Genomic DNA, 12,275 nt, shown 5'->3' on the forward strand with positions numbered 1-12,275 from the left:
TACCCTAGAACTTAAAGTATAATAATAAATTTAAAAAAAAAAAAAGAAAAAAGAAGACAAGTGTTTACTTTCATCGCTGTGGATAAAAAAGCCATGAACTCAAAGCTCAGCTTTGCCAGTTTTCAGATGTTGACCTTGGGAAAGTTACCTAAACTTCTATATCTTAATTTTCTCATGAGTAAAATGTATGGGTAAAGAGTACTCACCTGGTAGTGAGAGGTGACAATGGCTAGCAGCCCTCACTCTGGGTGCCTCCTGGGCCTCGGCGCCCACTCTGGCCTTGCTTGAGGAGCCCTGCAGCCCGCCATGGCACTGTGGGAGCCCCTCTCTGGGCAGGCCGCGGCGGGAGCCAGCTCTCTCTGCTTGCGGGGAGGTGTGGACAGAGAGGCGCGGGAGGGAACAGCGGCTGCGCATGGCGTCCACAGGCCAGCGCGAGTTCCGGCAGGCGCGGTCGCGGGCTCCGCGGGCCCTGCACTCCAAGCGGCTGGCGGGCGCCACCGGCCCAGGGCAGTGAGGGGCTTAGCACCCGCGCCAGCAGCTGCGGTGGGTGTGCCGGGTCCTCCAGCAGTGCCGGCCCGCCATGCCCAAACCACCCCCCAACCGGCGGTGGGCTCCCACGCAGCCCAAGCCTCCCCGACAAGCGCCGCCCCCTGCTACGCGGCGCTGGGTCCCGTCGACCGCCTAGGGGCTGAGGAGGGCAAGTGCAGGGCGCCAGCGCGGGACTGGCAGTTAGCTCCCCCTGCCGACCTGTGCAGGAGCCACTGGGTGAAGCCCGCTGGGCTCCTGAGTATGGTGGGGACTTGGAGAGCTTTTATGTCTGGCTGAGGGATTGCAGATACACCAGTCAGCACTCTGTGTCTAGCTCAAGGTTTGTAAAAACACCTATCAGCACTCTGTGTCTAGCTCAAGGTTTGTAAACACACCAATCAGTATTCTGTAACTAGCTAACCTAGTGGGAACTTGGAGAACTTTTATGTCTGGCTGAGGGATTGTAGATACACCAGTCAGCACTCTGTGTCTAGCTCAAGGTTTGTAAAAACACCTATCAGCACTCTGTGTCTAGCTCAAGGTTTGTAAACACATCAATCAGTATTCTGTAACTAGCTAACCTAGTGGGAACTTGGAGAACTTTTATGTCTGGCTGAGGGATTGTAAATGCACCAATCAGCACTGTGTCAAAACAGACCAATCAGCTCTCTGTAAAATGGGTCAATCAGCAGGATGCGAGTGGGGCCTGATAAAGGAATAAAAGCAGGCTACCTGAGTCAGTCAGCAGCAGCCAGCTGGGTTCCGGTCTGTTGTTTTGCTCTTTGCAGTAAATCTTGCTGCTGCTCTGTCTTTGGGTCCACGGTGCCTTTAAGAGCTGTAACACTCACTGCGAAGGTCTGCAGCTTCACTCCTGTCAGTGAGACCACGAACTCAACAGAAGGAAAAAGGTGAAGACACATCTGAACATCTGAAGGAACCAACTCCGTACATACCATCTTTAAAAAGTGTAACGCTCACCGCAAGGGTCCACAGCTTCATTCTTGAAGTCAGCGAGAGAAAGAACCCACCAATTCCGGACACAGTAGCACTGTTGAGAGAATTAAATTATGTAATCTATGTAAGGCTTTTAGCAAAATGCATTGCACATTATAAGCTCCCAATAAGGTTGGTCCTGTTAATATTATAAATAAAGATACAGAGTGCATGTTTAAGAAGGTGAGGAGTGTTCTTTATTGTAAGATGCACTTACAGAGCACAAGTTGAAACCAGCAATCCCTCACTGCAACTGGCATTGGATGGCCATGATGATTAGTGTTTGCATCACCAAAAGCCCTGAACCAAGACCAGGAACATGTACAAATTCACCTTGGTTCATACTCCTGCCTAGAGAATGATAGGGTAGAATACCCTTGCCTCAGAGGTATGGGAAACCCATCACAGTTTGATTCTCACTCTCAAGGCTTTAACATAGTAAAACAATTTACTTTTCTCCTAAGAACTATCACTTTCCGCCAAATAACAATGTTACTATGAACGCTTACTTGTCTAAATTTTGCATTCTAGAAATGCTAGGTGCACTAGAGATGTAAAGGGGAACTAACTGAGGTGAACAAGAAAGAACATTAGCATGTGAGTAAAGGAAACGTAAGTTTCCCAGCAGTAAGCAAAAAATGTGAGAATGTTCCAGACCACTGAGAAATGATAAACATAGATATATGACAATCAGAGAAAGTGAAAGGACCTGAACTTATTTCGAAAACCAGGGAGGACAAAGGTGAAAGGGACTTAATGGCCCTGATTATATGGTTACCAAATTTTTTCTCATCTCTACTTGACAAATAGTGAAACCTCGCTAAGTTGCAGACTTTCAGAGGTTAAACACAAGGAAGAATTTATTAACAAGCAGGACTCACTTGACACAAGAATGAATGGCCGGTTGAGTTTGTGAAATATTCTCCAGAGAACTCTCAGAAAAGGCATGGTTCTCATCTGTCTTTGGTTTACCAGTTAGATGTAGCCTCACTGCAGTGGAAAAAATGGATTCACTGGTTGAAACAGGGATCTTCCAGGCTCTGACTCTGTGGTGCAGACATTGGTCCAGGCACAACGGAAAAACTCAATGATGTCTCCTAAAAATGTGCCTCCCAGAAATCACATTTGGGGCCAAGATTGTGACAAGTGCCTAGCATTGTCCAGACTGCAAACAAGCTCGTGGATGTTGATCTTTCCAGTGTTACATGTGAACACTACACTTACTCACAAATCATCTTGGTGGGAATTCTCCAAATATGAAGTATGGTGCACCCAGACTCCCTAGAAACACTTCACTGTTTAAACACTTAACTATGAAAAGCTCTGGGTAAAAGTCTTTAACTCCCTTCTTTTGTTTGAAGAAATACACATATACATACACACACTCTCTTACATACAATACTGCGGTCAGGTTAGTTTTGGCTTTCAAATAACCATGAAACACTTCAAATGAAGATGGCTGATACCTCAGGACAGTTTTCAGCCCATCTGTTGTCATTGCTATGATAAAAAATCACCACATCATTTGGTTTTTCTATGTTTTGTTTCATGGCCCTCTTTATCTGTTCATTAATTCACTGTAAATAAAGGCCTATCTTTCACCTTACAACCACACCTGATTTAGAAAGTTACACGCAGCAGATTTTTTCTTCCCATTAACATACTTGCCATCATTTTATTACTTACTTTTCTTCATGTATATTATTTCTCCGGAACAAAATGTATGTAATTAGGCATAATATGTACCAAGTGTGCAGTATCTATTGATATCAGTGATGAACAAAGCAGAATGCAATAGATTAAGAATTATCTCAAAAACAAAATGCTACAAGAAATAAAAAAAATTTGAGAATAGCAATGATACGTTTAAAATTCTCTTAGGCTCAAACATTAATTGAAAGTACATAACTGCTCTAACACTCATTTACTTGATAAAGACTCTGAGGACTTAATTGGCCACAAGCACGACAGTGATGGAGTTGTTAAAAATGTAAATGTTCACTCAGATTACATTAATGGAAATTTAACTTTACTAGGCAAAAAGGAAAAATGTCTGCAATCGACTGAATGTTTTTGCCCCACAAAGTTCACATGATGAAATCCTAATCACCAATATGATGGTATTAGAAGGTGGGGCACTTGTTGGATGATTAGGTCATAAGAGTAGAGCCGTCATTAATGGGATTGGTGCCCTTATGACAGAGACCCCAAAGAGCTCTCTCATTCTCTTTCCACCATGTGAGACTATAACAGGAAGTAGGCAGTCTGCAACTTGCAAGGGGCCCTCACCAAAACTTGACCATGCTGCCATCCAGATCTTGGGCTTCTAAGAACTCCAGAACTGTGAGAAATAAATTTCTGTTGTTTATAAGCCACATGGTCTATGATACTTTGTTATAGGAACCTGAACTGACTAAAACAATATTTCAGGGTTTTTATTGCATTTATCATAGCACTGCAGAGGAACTGTATCAAATCCTTGGGGCCTGTTTAGAAGGAATATTGAAGGAATCCAATTGAATGGAATCTGGAAAGTATGTCACATGAAAAGTGGGATTGAGATGAGACATAATAAATAGTAGTCTCAGCTCGTGACAGCCTCCCCAATCTTCTGGAAAGTCACCACAAGCTTTCATCTACCTGGGAATCTTCACAGTCCTGCCTAGAGTGTGTTTTCTCCCATTCTTTGTCCAACTCTTTATTTATCCTCCAGGTCTTTGCTAGAATATTACTTTCCTGGAGAAATTGCCTCAGATCCACACCAACACTAGTCTCCTACACGTTCACAGCATATTCCCTAACTTGACCCTCACAATGCCTGTTCCAATTTAGCATTTAATTATGTTGTGATTCTTTTACACCTTCCTGCATTTCCACCATACTATGACTTTCATGATATCAGAAACCAACTCCAATTTGTTCAGTGCTGTATTTTGTCAAACGCCTAGCACAGCTCATTAGGGTGGCAGCAAATTACCCATATGAAGAAAGAATCCACTCATTGATAACTGTTTAAATCAGAAAGATGTAAACCTCAAAGGCAAATCATTTATTACCAGTAGATTAATGAACAGATGAGGAGAGTCATGAAACAAAAATATCAGGTGTAGACTTTAGCAAACTGTCTGAAAAGAGTCCTGGGAAATCAATTATTATTGTATGAGGAAATGAGGAAATTGAACCCGAAAACTTACTGCCTTACCAAGTTCATACAACTAGCAAGTGACAGGGGGTACATTAGGTTCTCAACAACTATTTGGTGAATGAATTAATTAATTCACAAGATAAGTTGCCACTATCAAGATGCAAGGTAGACACATGTTCTCAGGATCTCCTGAGAGCTCATCATGGAACAAATTTTTTTTTACGTTGTAGGGCATTTCTGTGTATAATAATGTTCTTTTACTTTCAACAAAGTTAGTTTGTATAACATCAATATATTATTCCTAGTTTTATATTTCTGAAACTATGATTCTGTTTTCTCCATGATCTCTTCAATTCATTATTTCATTCATTCATTGAACCAATATTTATTTATGATACCAAATATCAAATGTTATTTTAAGAACAGAGTAAATAAAGACATCATGTCTGCCTTTAGGGAGCTTACTGACGAACAAATAGAAAATCATCATGTAAATGTAAGATGACCACAGTGCTATATATTTCACAGGAGATAAGCTGTGGGAGTTTATAATAGGAGAATTTGACCTCATAAGAGAGATCAGAAGGATAAAAGGCATAAATTTTAAGTAGTCAGACAGAGGAGGAAAATGCATTCTAACAGAAGCAATGGTATGTGCAAGGACCCTGTAGCAGGAAGCACAATGTGTGTGAGGAACTGAGAAAAGTCCATGTGGCTGAATCAGAGAATGCGAACAGTACATGGTATGAGTTAAGCCTGGAGATACAGGTAGGGTCCAATCCATGCAAGGCCTCCTAGGTAACTCCAAAGATGCTAAGAGCAATGAGAACCGCAGGGAAGTCTTAAGCTAGGAAACAACATTATCAGATTTACATTTTGTAAAATGTTCCTGTGACAGGTATTTGGGGAATATAGGGGGCAAAGAGCAGAAATAGAGAATAGCCAGTTGTTGCTGCCAGCAAACATGATGATAGCTTGAATATAAGGGCATTGGAGATCAAAGGTGAACTTATTTAATATAGTACTGAAAAGTAAACTGAACACGATTTATTGACAGTTTGGATGAAAAGGGAAAAAAAGGAAAAGATTTTTACAGGTTGATTGTAAAAATGTCAGCAGTGGTAGAGTCCACTGATTTCCTATCCCAATATTCACCTTCTCCCTTCCTTCTTAACAATAGAACCTGAAATTTATTTTATGTGCTGAGAGATCCAGATAAGATCTATGTGTTTCTGTCTCACTTTCAGCTATATATCGTCATGCATCTTGCTAACCACTGACCAATAAAATATAAGTGGAAGTGTTGGGGCCTTCTGACGTGTTTCCTTTAAAGGATGGCATCAAGACCTTACTCTTTTTTTTCTAAACCCTTCTATCTAGAAACAAAATGTGAAATTGTAACTTTAGTTGTCAACTTGGACCATATAATCCCAGGCCTGCATACCTCTAGCCTTTATTTCCATGAGAAAAAAGAAACTTTTTATGTCTAAATCATCCACAGCCAAGGCAATTTGCACGAATACACAGGCATAATCCACTAGATAAACAGGAGTGCCATTGACTGGGAGGGAGAAAGCTAGAGGAGGTCCAGGTGATGAGGAAAAACATCAAGAGTAAAGCACGGTAAGTTTGAGGTGCTTCAAACCTAGCCAAGTAGTCAGTCATATATACAGGTCTAGAATTCCTAAGATATATACAGATTAAGTGCAGAGATTTGGGATTCACTGACATACAGAGGCTACTTACAATCATATAAGAAAATGTAGCAGATCTATAGACTTAATGCAAATAAACAAAATCTAGGTGGCTTTCCATCAGAAATTGAAAAATGGATCCTAAAATTCTTATGAAAATCCAAAGATTCCAGCATGGTCAAAGCAGTCTTGAAAAGAAGAAAAATGTGAGAGTTGCTGATTCTAAACTTACTACAAAACTACCAAAATAATACAGCATGGTATTGGCATAAAAATAAACATATCAACTAATGGCTTAGTATTCAGAGTCCAGAAATAAAATCCTTACGTTTATGGTCAATTGATTTTTGATAGGAGTACAAAAGAAAATTCATGAATAAAAGTTAGCAAAAAATAAATCCTAGAACTAAATATAAGAGCTAAAACTATGAGACCCTTAGAAGAAAATATAGAAGTAAAATTTTTTTGACATTGTTAGGCAAAGTCTTCTTAGATATAACACCATAAGTACAAGAGAAAAAAAGGAACAAAAATAGGTAAATCATACTTCATCAAGGCAAATCACATAGAAGATAAAGGACTTGTACTGAGAATATACAAAATCTATTACAACTCAATAACAAAAACACAAAAGATGTGCCTGGTATTTCTCCAAAGAAGGCATACAAATGGCAATAAGCACATGAAAACAACATTAGTTGTTAAGGAAACACCAATAAAAACCATAATGAATTACCCTGATTTGATTAATACCCAATATATACATGTATCAGAACATCACATTGCCCCCAAAGTTTTGTACAATTTTTATATGCTAAACAAAAATAAAATATAACTTAAAAAAACTTTTTAAACTTTTTTTTATTTTTGTGGGTTCATTCTAGGTGTATATATTTATGGGGAACATGAGATGTTTCCATACAGGTGTGCAATGTGTAATAATCACATCATGTAAAATGAGGTATCAATTCCCTGAAGTATTTATCTTGTGTGTTACAAACAATGCAATTATACTCTTTTAGTTATTTTTAAATGTACAATTAAATAATAGTTAACTATAGTCACTCTATTGTGCTATCAAATACTAGGTCTTATTCATTCTTTCTAATGATTTTTTTGTACCTGATTAACCATCCCCATCTCCTTCCTGGAACCCCAACCTCCCTCTACTTTTCCCAGTCTCTGGTAACCATCCTTCTGCTCTCTATGCCCATTAGTTCAATTATTTTGATTTTAGATCCCACAAATAAGTGAGAACATGTGATGTTCGTCTTTCTGTGCCTGGCTTATTTCACTTAGCATAATGAGCTCCAGTTCCATCCATGTTATGCAAATGACAGGATCTCATTTACTATTATTATTATTATTATACTTTAAGTTCTGGGATACATGTGTAGATTGTGCAGGCTTGTTACATAGGTATACATGTGCCATGGTGGTTTGCTGTACCCATCAATCTGTCATCTGCATTAGGTATTTCTCCTAATGTTATCCCTCCCCTAGCACCCCACCCACCAACAGGTCACTGAAGGAGATTGGTCAGGGTGGTGGGAGAAATTACAGGAAAGATGCAAACCTTCTTGAAAGGCCAGGAGGTTTTGCAAAAGCTTTAGAAGGAAATTATGGCTGAAGGCAGTCAAATTCTCTTATCTGGAGCCTGAGAGCAAAGGCAAGATAACAAGGGAATGTAAAGGAACTGATCTGGATAAATTTGTTTACTTCTGTCTCCAGAAATCAACCTTTGATCATTCACATGCAAGATTGCTCTCTACTCAGGGGGTCAACAATGTTAATTACCCACAAATTGTGTTTGTTCCAAGCCTTTGTCATTAAATCTGTACTAAATAAATGTGAACATCACTGGCTTAGGGGGACTGCTAACTGTCTTCGGCCACCAGTGCCGGCAGTCCCCTAGCCCACCCTTTCACAATCACCTGTGTCTGAGTACTACTGTCATCTGTTCCTTGGCCAGAGTCTGTGGGACAGACTTGGCAGCAGGCCCCAGTGTGTGATGTTCCTCTCCCTGTGTCCACATGTTCTCATTGTTCAACTCCCACTTATGAGTGAGAACATGCAGTGTTTGGTTTTCTGTTCCTGTATTACTTTGTGGAGAATGATGGTTTCCAGCTTCATCAATGTCCCTGCAAAGGACATGAACTCATCCTTTTTTATGGCTTCATAGTATTCCGTGATCTATATGTGTCACACTTTCTTTATCCGGTCTATCATTGATGGGCATTTGGGTTGGTTCCAAGCCTTTACGATTGTGAGCAGTGCTGCAATAAACATAGGTGTGCATGTGTCTTTATAGTAGAATGATTTATAATCCTTTGGGTATATACCCAGTAATGGGATTGCTGGGTCAAATGATATTTCTGGTCCTAGATCCTTGAGGAATTGCCACATTGTCTTCCACAATGGTTGAACTAATTTACACCCCCACCAACAGTGTAAAAGCTTTCTATTTCTTCACATCCTCTCCAGCATCTGTTGTTTCCTGACTTTTTAATGATCACCATTCTAATTGGCCTGAAATGGTATCTCATTGTGGTTTTGAATTGCATTTCTCTAATGACCAGTGATGATGAGCTTTTTTTCATACGTTTGTTGACCACATAAATGTCTTCTTTTGAGAAGTGTCTGTTCATATACTTTGCCCATTTTTGATGAGATTTCTTGTTTTTTGTTTTTTTTTTCTTGTAAATTTGTTTAAGTTCTTTATAGATTCTGGATATTAGCCCTTTGTCAAATGGATAGATTGCAAAAATTCTCTCCCGTTCTGTAGGTTGCGTGTTCACTCTGATGATAGTTCCTTTTGCGTGGAGAAGCTCTTTAGTTTAATTAGATCCCATTTGTCAATTTTGGCTTTTGTTGCCATTGTTTTTGGTGTTTTAGTCATGAAGTCTTTGCCCATGCCTATGTCCTAAATGGTATTGCCTAGGTTTTCTTCTAGGGTTTTTATGGTTTAAGGTCTTACATTTAAGTCTTTAATCCATCTTGAGTTAATTTTTGTATAAGGTGTAAAGAAGGGGTCCATTTTCAGTTTTCTGCGTATGGCTAGCCAGTTTTCCCAACACCACTTATTAACTAGGGAATCCTTTCCCCATTGCTTGTTTTTCTCAGGCTTGTCAAAGATCAGATGGTTGTAGATGTGTGGCATTATTTCTGAGGCCTCTGTTCATTCCATTGGTCTATATATCTGTTTTAGAACCAGTACTGTGTTGTTTTGATTACTGTAGCCTTGTAGTATAGCTACAAGTCACACATACTTGTAGTAGTGTGATGCCTCCAGCTTTGTTCTTTTTGCTTAGGATTATCTTGGCTATACGGGCTCTTTTTTGGTTCCATATGAAATTTAAAGCAGCTTTTTCTAATTATGTGAAGAAACTCAATGGTAGCTTGATGGGGATATCATTGAATCTATAAATTACTTTGGGTGGTATGGCCATTTTCACAATATTGATTCTTCCTATCCATGAGAGCATGGAATGTTTTTCCATTTGTTTGTGTCCTCTCTTATTTCCTTGAGCAGTGGTTTGTAGTTCTCCTTAAAGAGGTCCTTCACATCCCTTGTAAGTTGTATTCCTAGGTATTTTATTTTCTTTGTAGCAAGTGTGAATGGGAGTTCACTCATGATCTGGTTGTTTGCCTGTTATTGGTGTATTGAAATGCTTATGACTTTTGCACATTGATTTTGTATCCTGAGACTTTGCTGAAGTTGCTTATTTGCTTAAGGAGATTTGGAGCTGAGACGATGGAGTTTTCTAAATATACAATCATGTCATCTGCAAATGAGACAATTTGACTTCCTCTCTTCTTATTTGAATATCTTTTATTTATTTCTCTTGCCTGATTGCCCTGGCCAGAATTTCCAATACTATGTTGAATAGGAGTGGTGAGAGAGGGCATCCTTGTCTTGTGCCAGTTTTCAAAGGGAATGCTTCCAGCTTTTGCCTATTCAGTATGATATTGGCTGTGGGTTTGTCATAAATAACTCTTATTATTTTGAGATATGTTCCATCAATACCTAGTTTATTGAGTTTTTAGCATTCAGGGGTGTTGATTTTTATCAAAGGCCTTTTCTGCATCTATTGAGATAATCATGTGGTTTGTGTCATTGGTTCTGTTTATATGATGAATTATGTTTATTGATTTGCATATGTTGAATCAGCCTTGCATCCCAGGGATGAAGCTGACTTGATCAAGGTGGATAAGCTTTTTGATGTGTTGCTGGATTCAGTTTGCCAGTATTTTATTGAGGATTTTGACATCAATGTTCATCACGGATATTGGCCCAAAATTTTCTTTTTTTGTTGTGTCTCTGCCAGATTTTGGTATCAGGATGATGCTGGCGTCATAAAATGAGGTAGGGAGGAGTCCTTCTTTTTCTATTGTTTGGAATAGTTTTAGAAGGAATAGTACCAGCTCTTCTTTGTACCTGTGGTAGAATTCAGCTGTGAATCTGTCTGGTCCTGGGCTTTTTTTTTTTTTTTTTTCATTGGTAGACTATTAATTACGGCCTCAATTTCAGAACTTGTCATTGTTCTATTCAGGGATTCGACTTCTTCCTGATTTAGGCTTGGGAGGGTGTATGTTTCCAGGAATTTATCCATTTCTTCTAGATTTTCTGGTTTATTTGCACAGAGATGTTTATAGTATTATCTGATGGTAGTTTGTATTTCTGTGGGATCAGTGGTGATATCCCCTTTAACATTTTTTTATTGTGTCTATTTGATTCTTCTCTCTTTTCTTTTTTCTTAGTCTGGCTAGTGGTCTATTTTGTTAATCTTTAAAAAAAAAAAAAAAAAAAAAAAAAAAAAAAAAAACCAGCTCATGAATTCATTGATTTTTTTGAAGGGTTTTTCATTTCTCTAACTCCTTCAGTTCCACTATGATCTTAGTTATTTCTTGTATTCTGCTAGCTATTGAATTTGTTTGCTCTTGCTTCTCTAATTATTTTAATTGTGTTGTTAGGGTGTCAATTTTAGATCTTTCCTGCTTTCTCCTGTAGACATTTAGTGGAATAAATTTCTCTCTAAACACTACTTTAGCTGTGTCCCAGAAATTCTAGTACATTGTGTCTTTGTTCTCATCGGTTTCAAAGAACTTCTTTATTTCTTCCTTAATTTCATTATTTACCCAGTAGTCATTCAGGAGCAGTTTGTTCAGTTTCCATGTAGTTGTGCTGTTTTGAGTGAGTTTCTTAATCCTGAGTTGTAATTTGATTGCACTGTAGTCCGAGAGACTGTTTGTTATAATTTGCTGAGGAGTGTTTTATTTCTAATTATGTGGTCAATTTTAGAATAAGTGTGACATGGTGCTGAGAGGAATGTATATTCTGTTGACTTGGGGTGGAGAGTTCTGTAGATGTCTATTAGGTCTGCTTGGTCTAGAACTGAGTTGAAGTCCTGAATATCCTTGTTAATTTTCTGTCTTAATGATCTGTCTAATATTGACAGTGGGGTGTTAAAGTCTCCCATTATTATTGTGTGGGAGTCTAAGTCTCTTTGTAGGTCTCTAAGAATTTGCTTTATGAGTCTGGGTGCTCCTGTATTGAGGGCATATATATTTAGGATAGTTATCTCTTCTTGTTGCATTGATCCCTTTACCATTATGTAATGTCCTTTGTCTCTTTTTATCTTTGTTGGTTTAAAGTCTGTTTTGTCAGAGACTAGGATTGCAAGCAACCCCTGCTTTTTTTTTTTCTTTCCATTTTATTGGCAAATATTCCTCCATCCCTTTATTTTGAGCCTATATGTGTCTTTGCAGGTGAGATGGGTCTCCTGAATACAGCACACTGATGGGTCTTGACTCTTTATGCAATTTACCAGTCTGTCTTTTAATTGGGGCATTTAACCCATTTACATTTAAGGTTAATATTGTTATGTGTGAATTTGATCTTGTCATTATGATGT

The 12,275-nt window shown here is 38.8% G+C and overlaps 1 protein-coding gene across 1 annotated transcript; it reads left to right on the top strand.

The window, feature by feature from the left end:
* Positions 1–212: 212 nt before the first annotated feature.
* LOC139358830 (caskin-1-like) lies at positions 213–1,669 on the top strand. Its single transcript, XM_071080917.1, has 2 exons — positions 213–868; positions 1,317–1,669. The coding sequence occupies exon 1, from the start codon at positions 307–309 to the stop codon at positions 823–825; it is 519 nt and encodes a 172-aa protein (XP_070937018.1). The 5' UTR covers positions 213–306; the 3' UTR covers positions 826–868; positions 1,317–1,669.
* Positions 1,670–12,275: the final 10,606 nt, after the last annotated feature.

This window comes from Macaca nemestrina, chromosome 15 (genome assembly GCF_043159975.1).
Source record: "Macaca nemestrina isolate mMacNem1 chromosome 15, mMacNem.hap1, whole genome shotgun sequence".
Classification (NCBI taxonomy): Eukaryota; Metazoa; Chordata; class Mammalia; order Primates; family Cercopithecidae; genus Macaca; species Macaca nemestrina.

What these genes read in the sequence shown, in the direction of transcription:
- LOC139358830 (XM_071080917.1), top strand. Translation starts at nt 307, where the DNA reads ATGGCACTGTGGGAGCCCCTCTCTGGGCAGGCCGCGGCGGGAGCCAGC.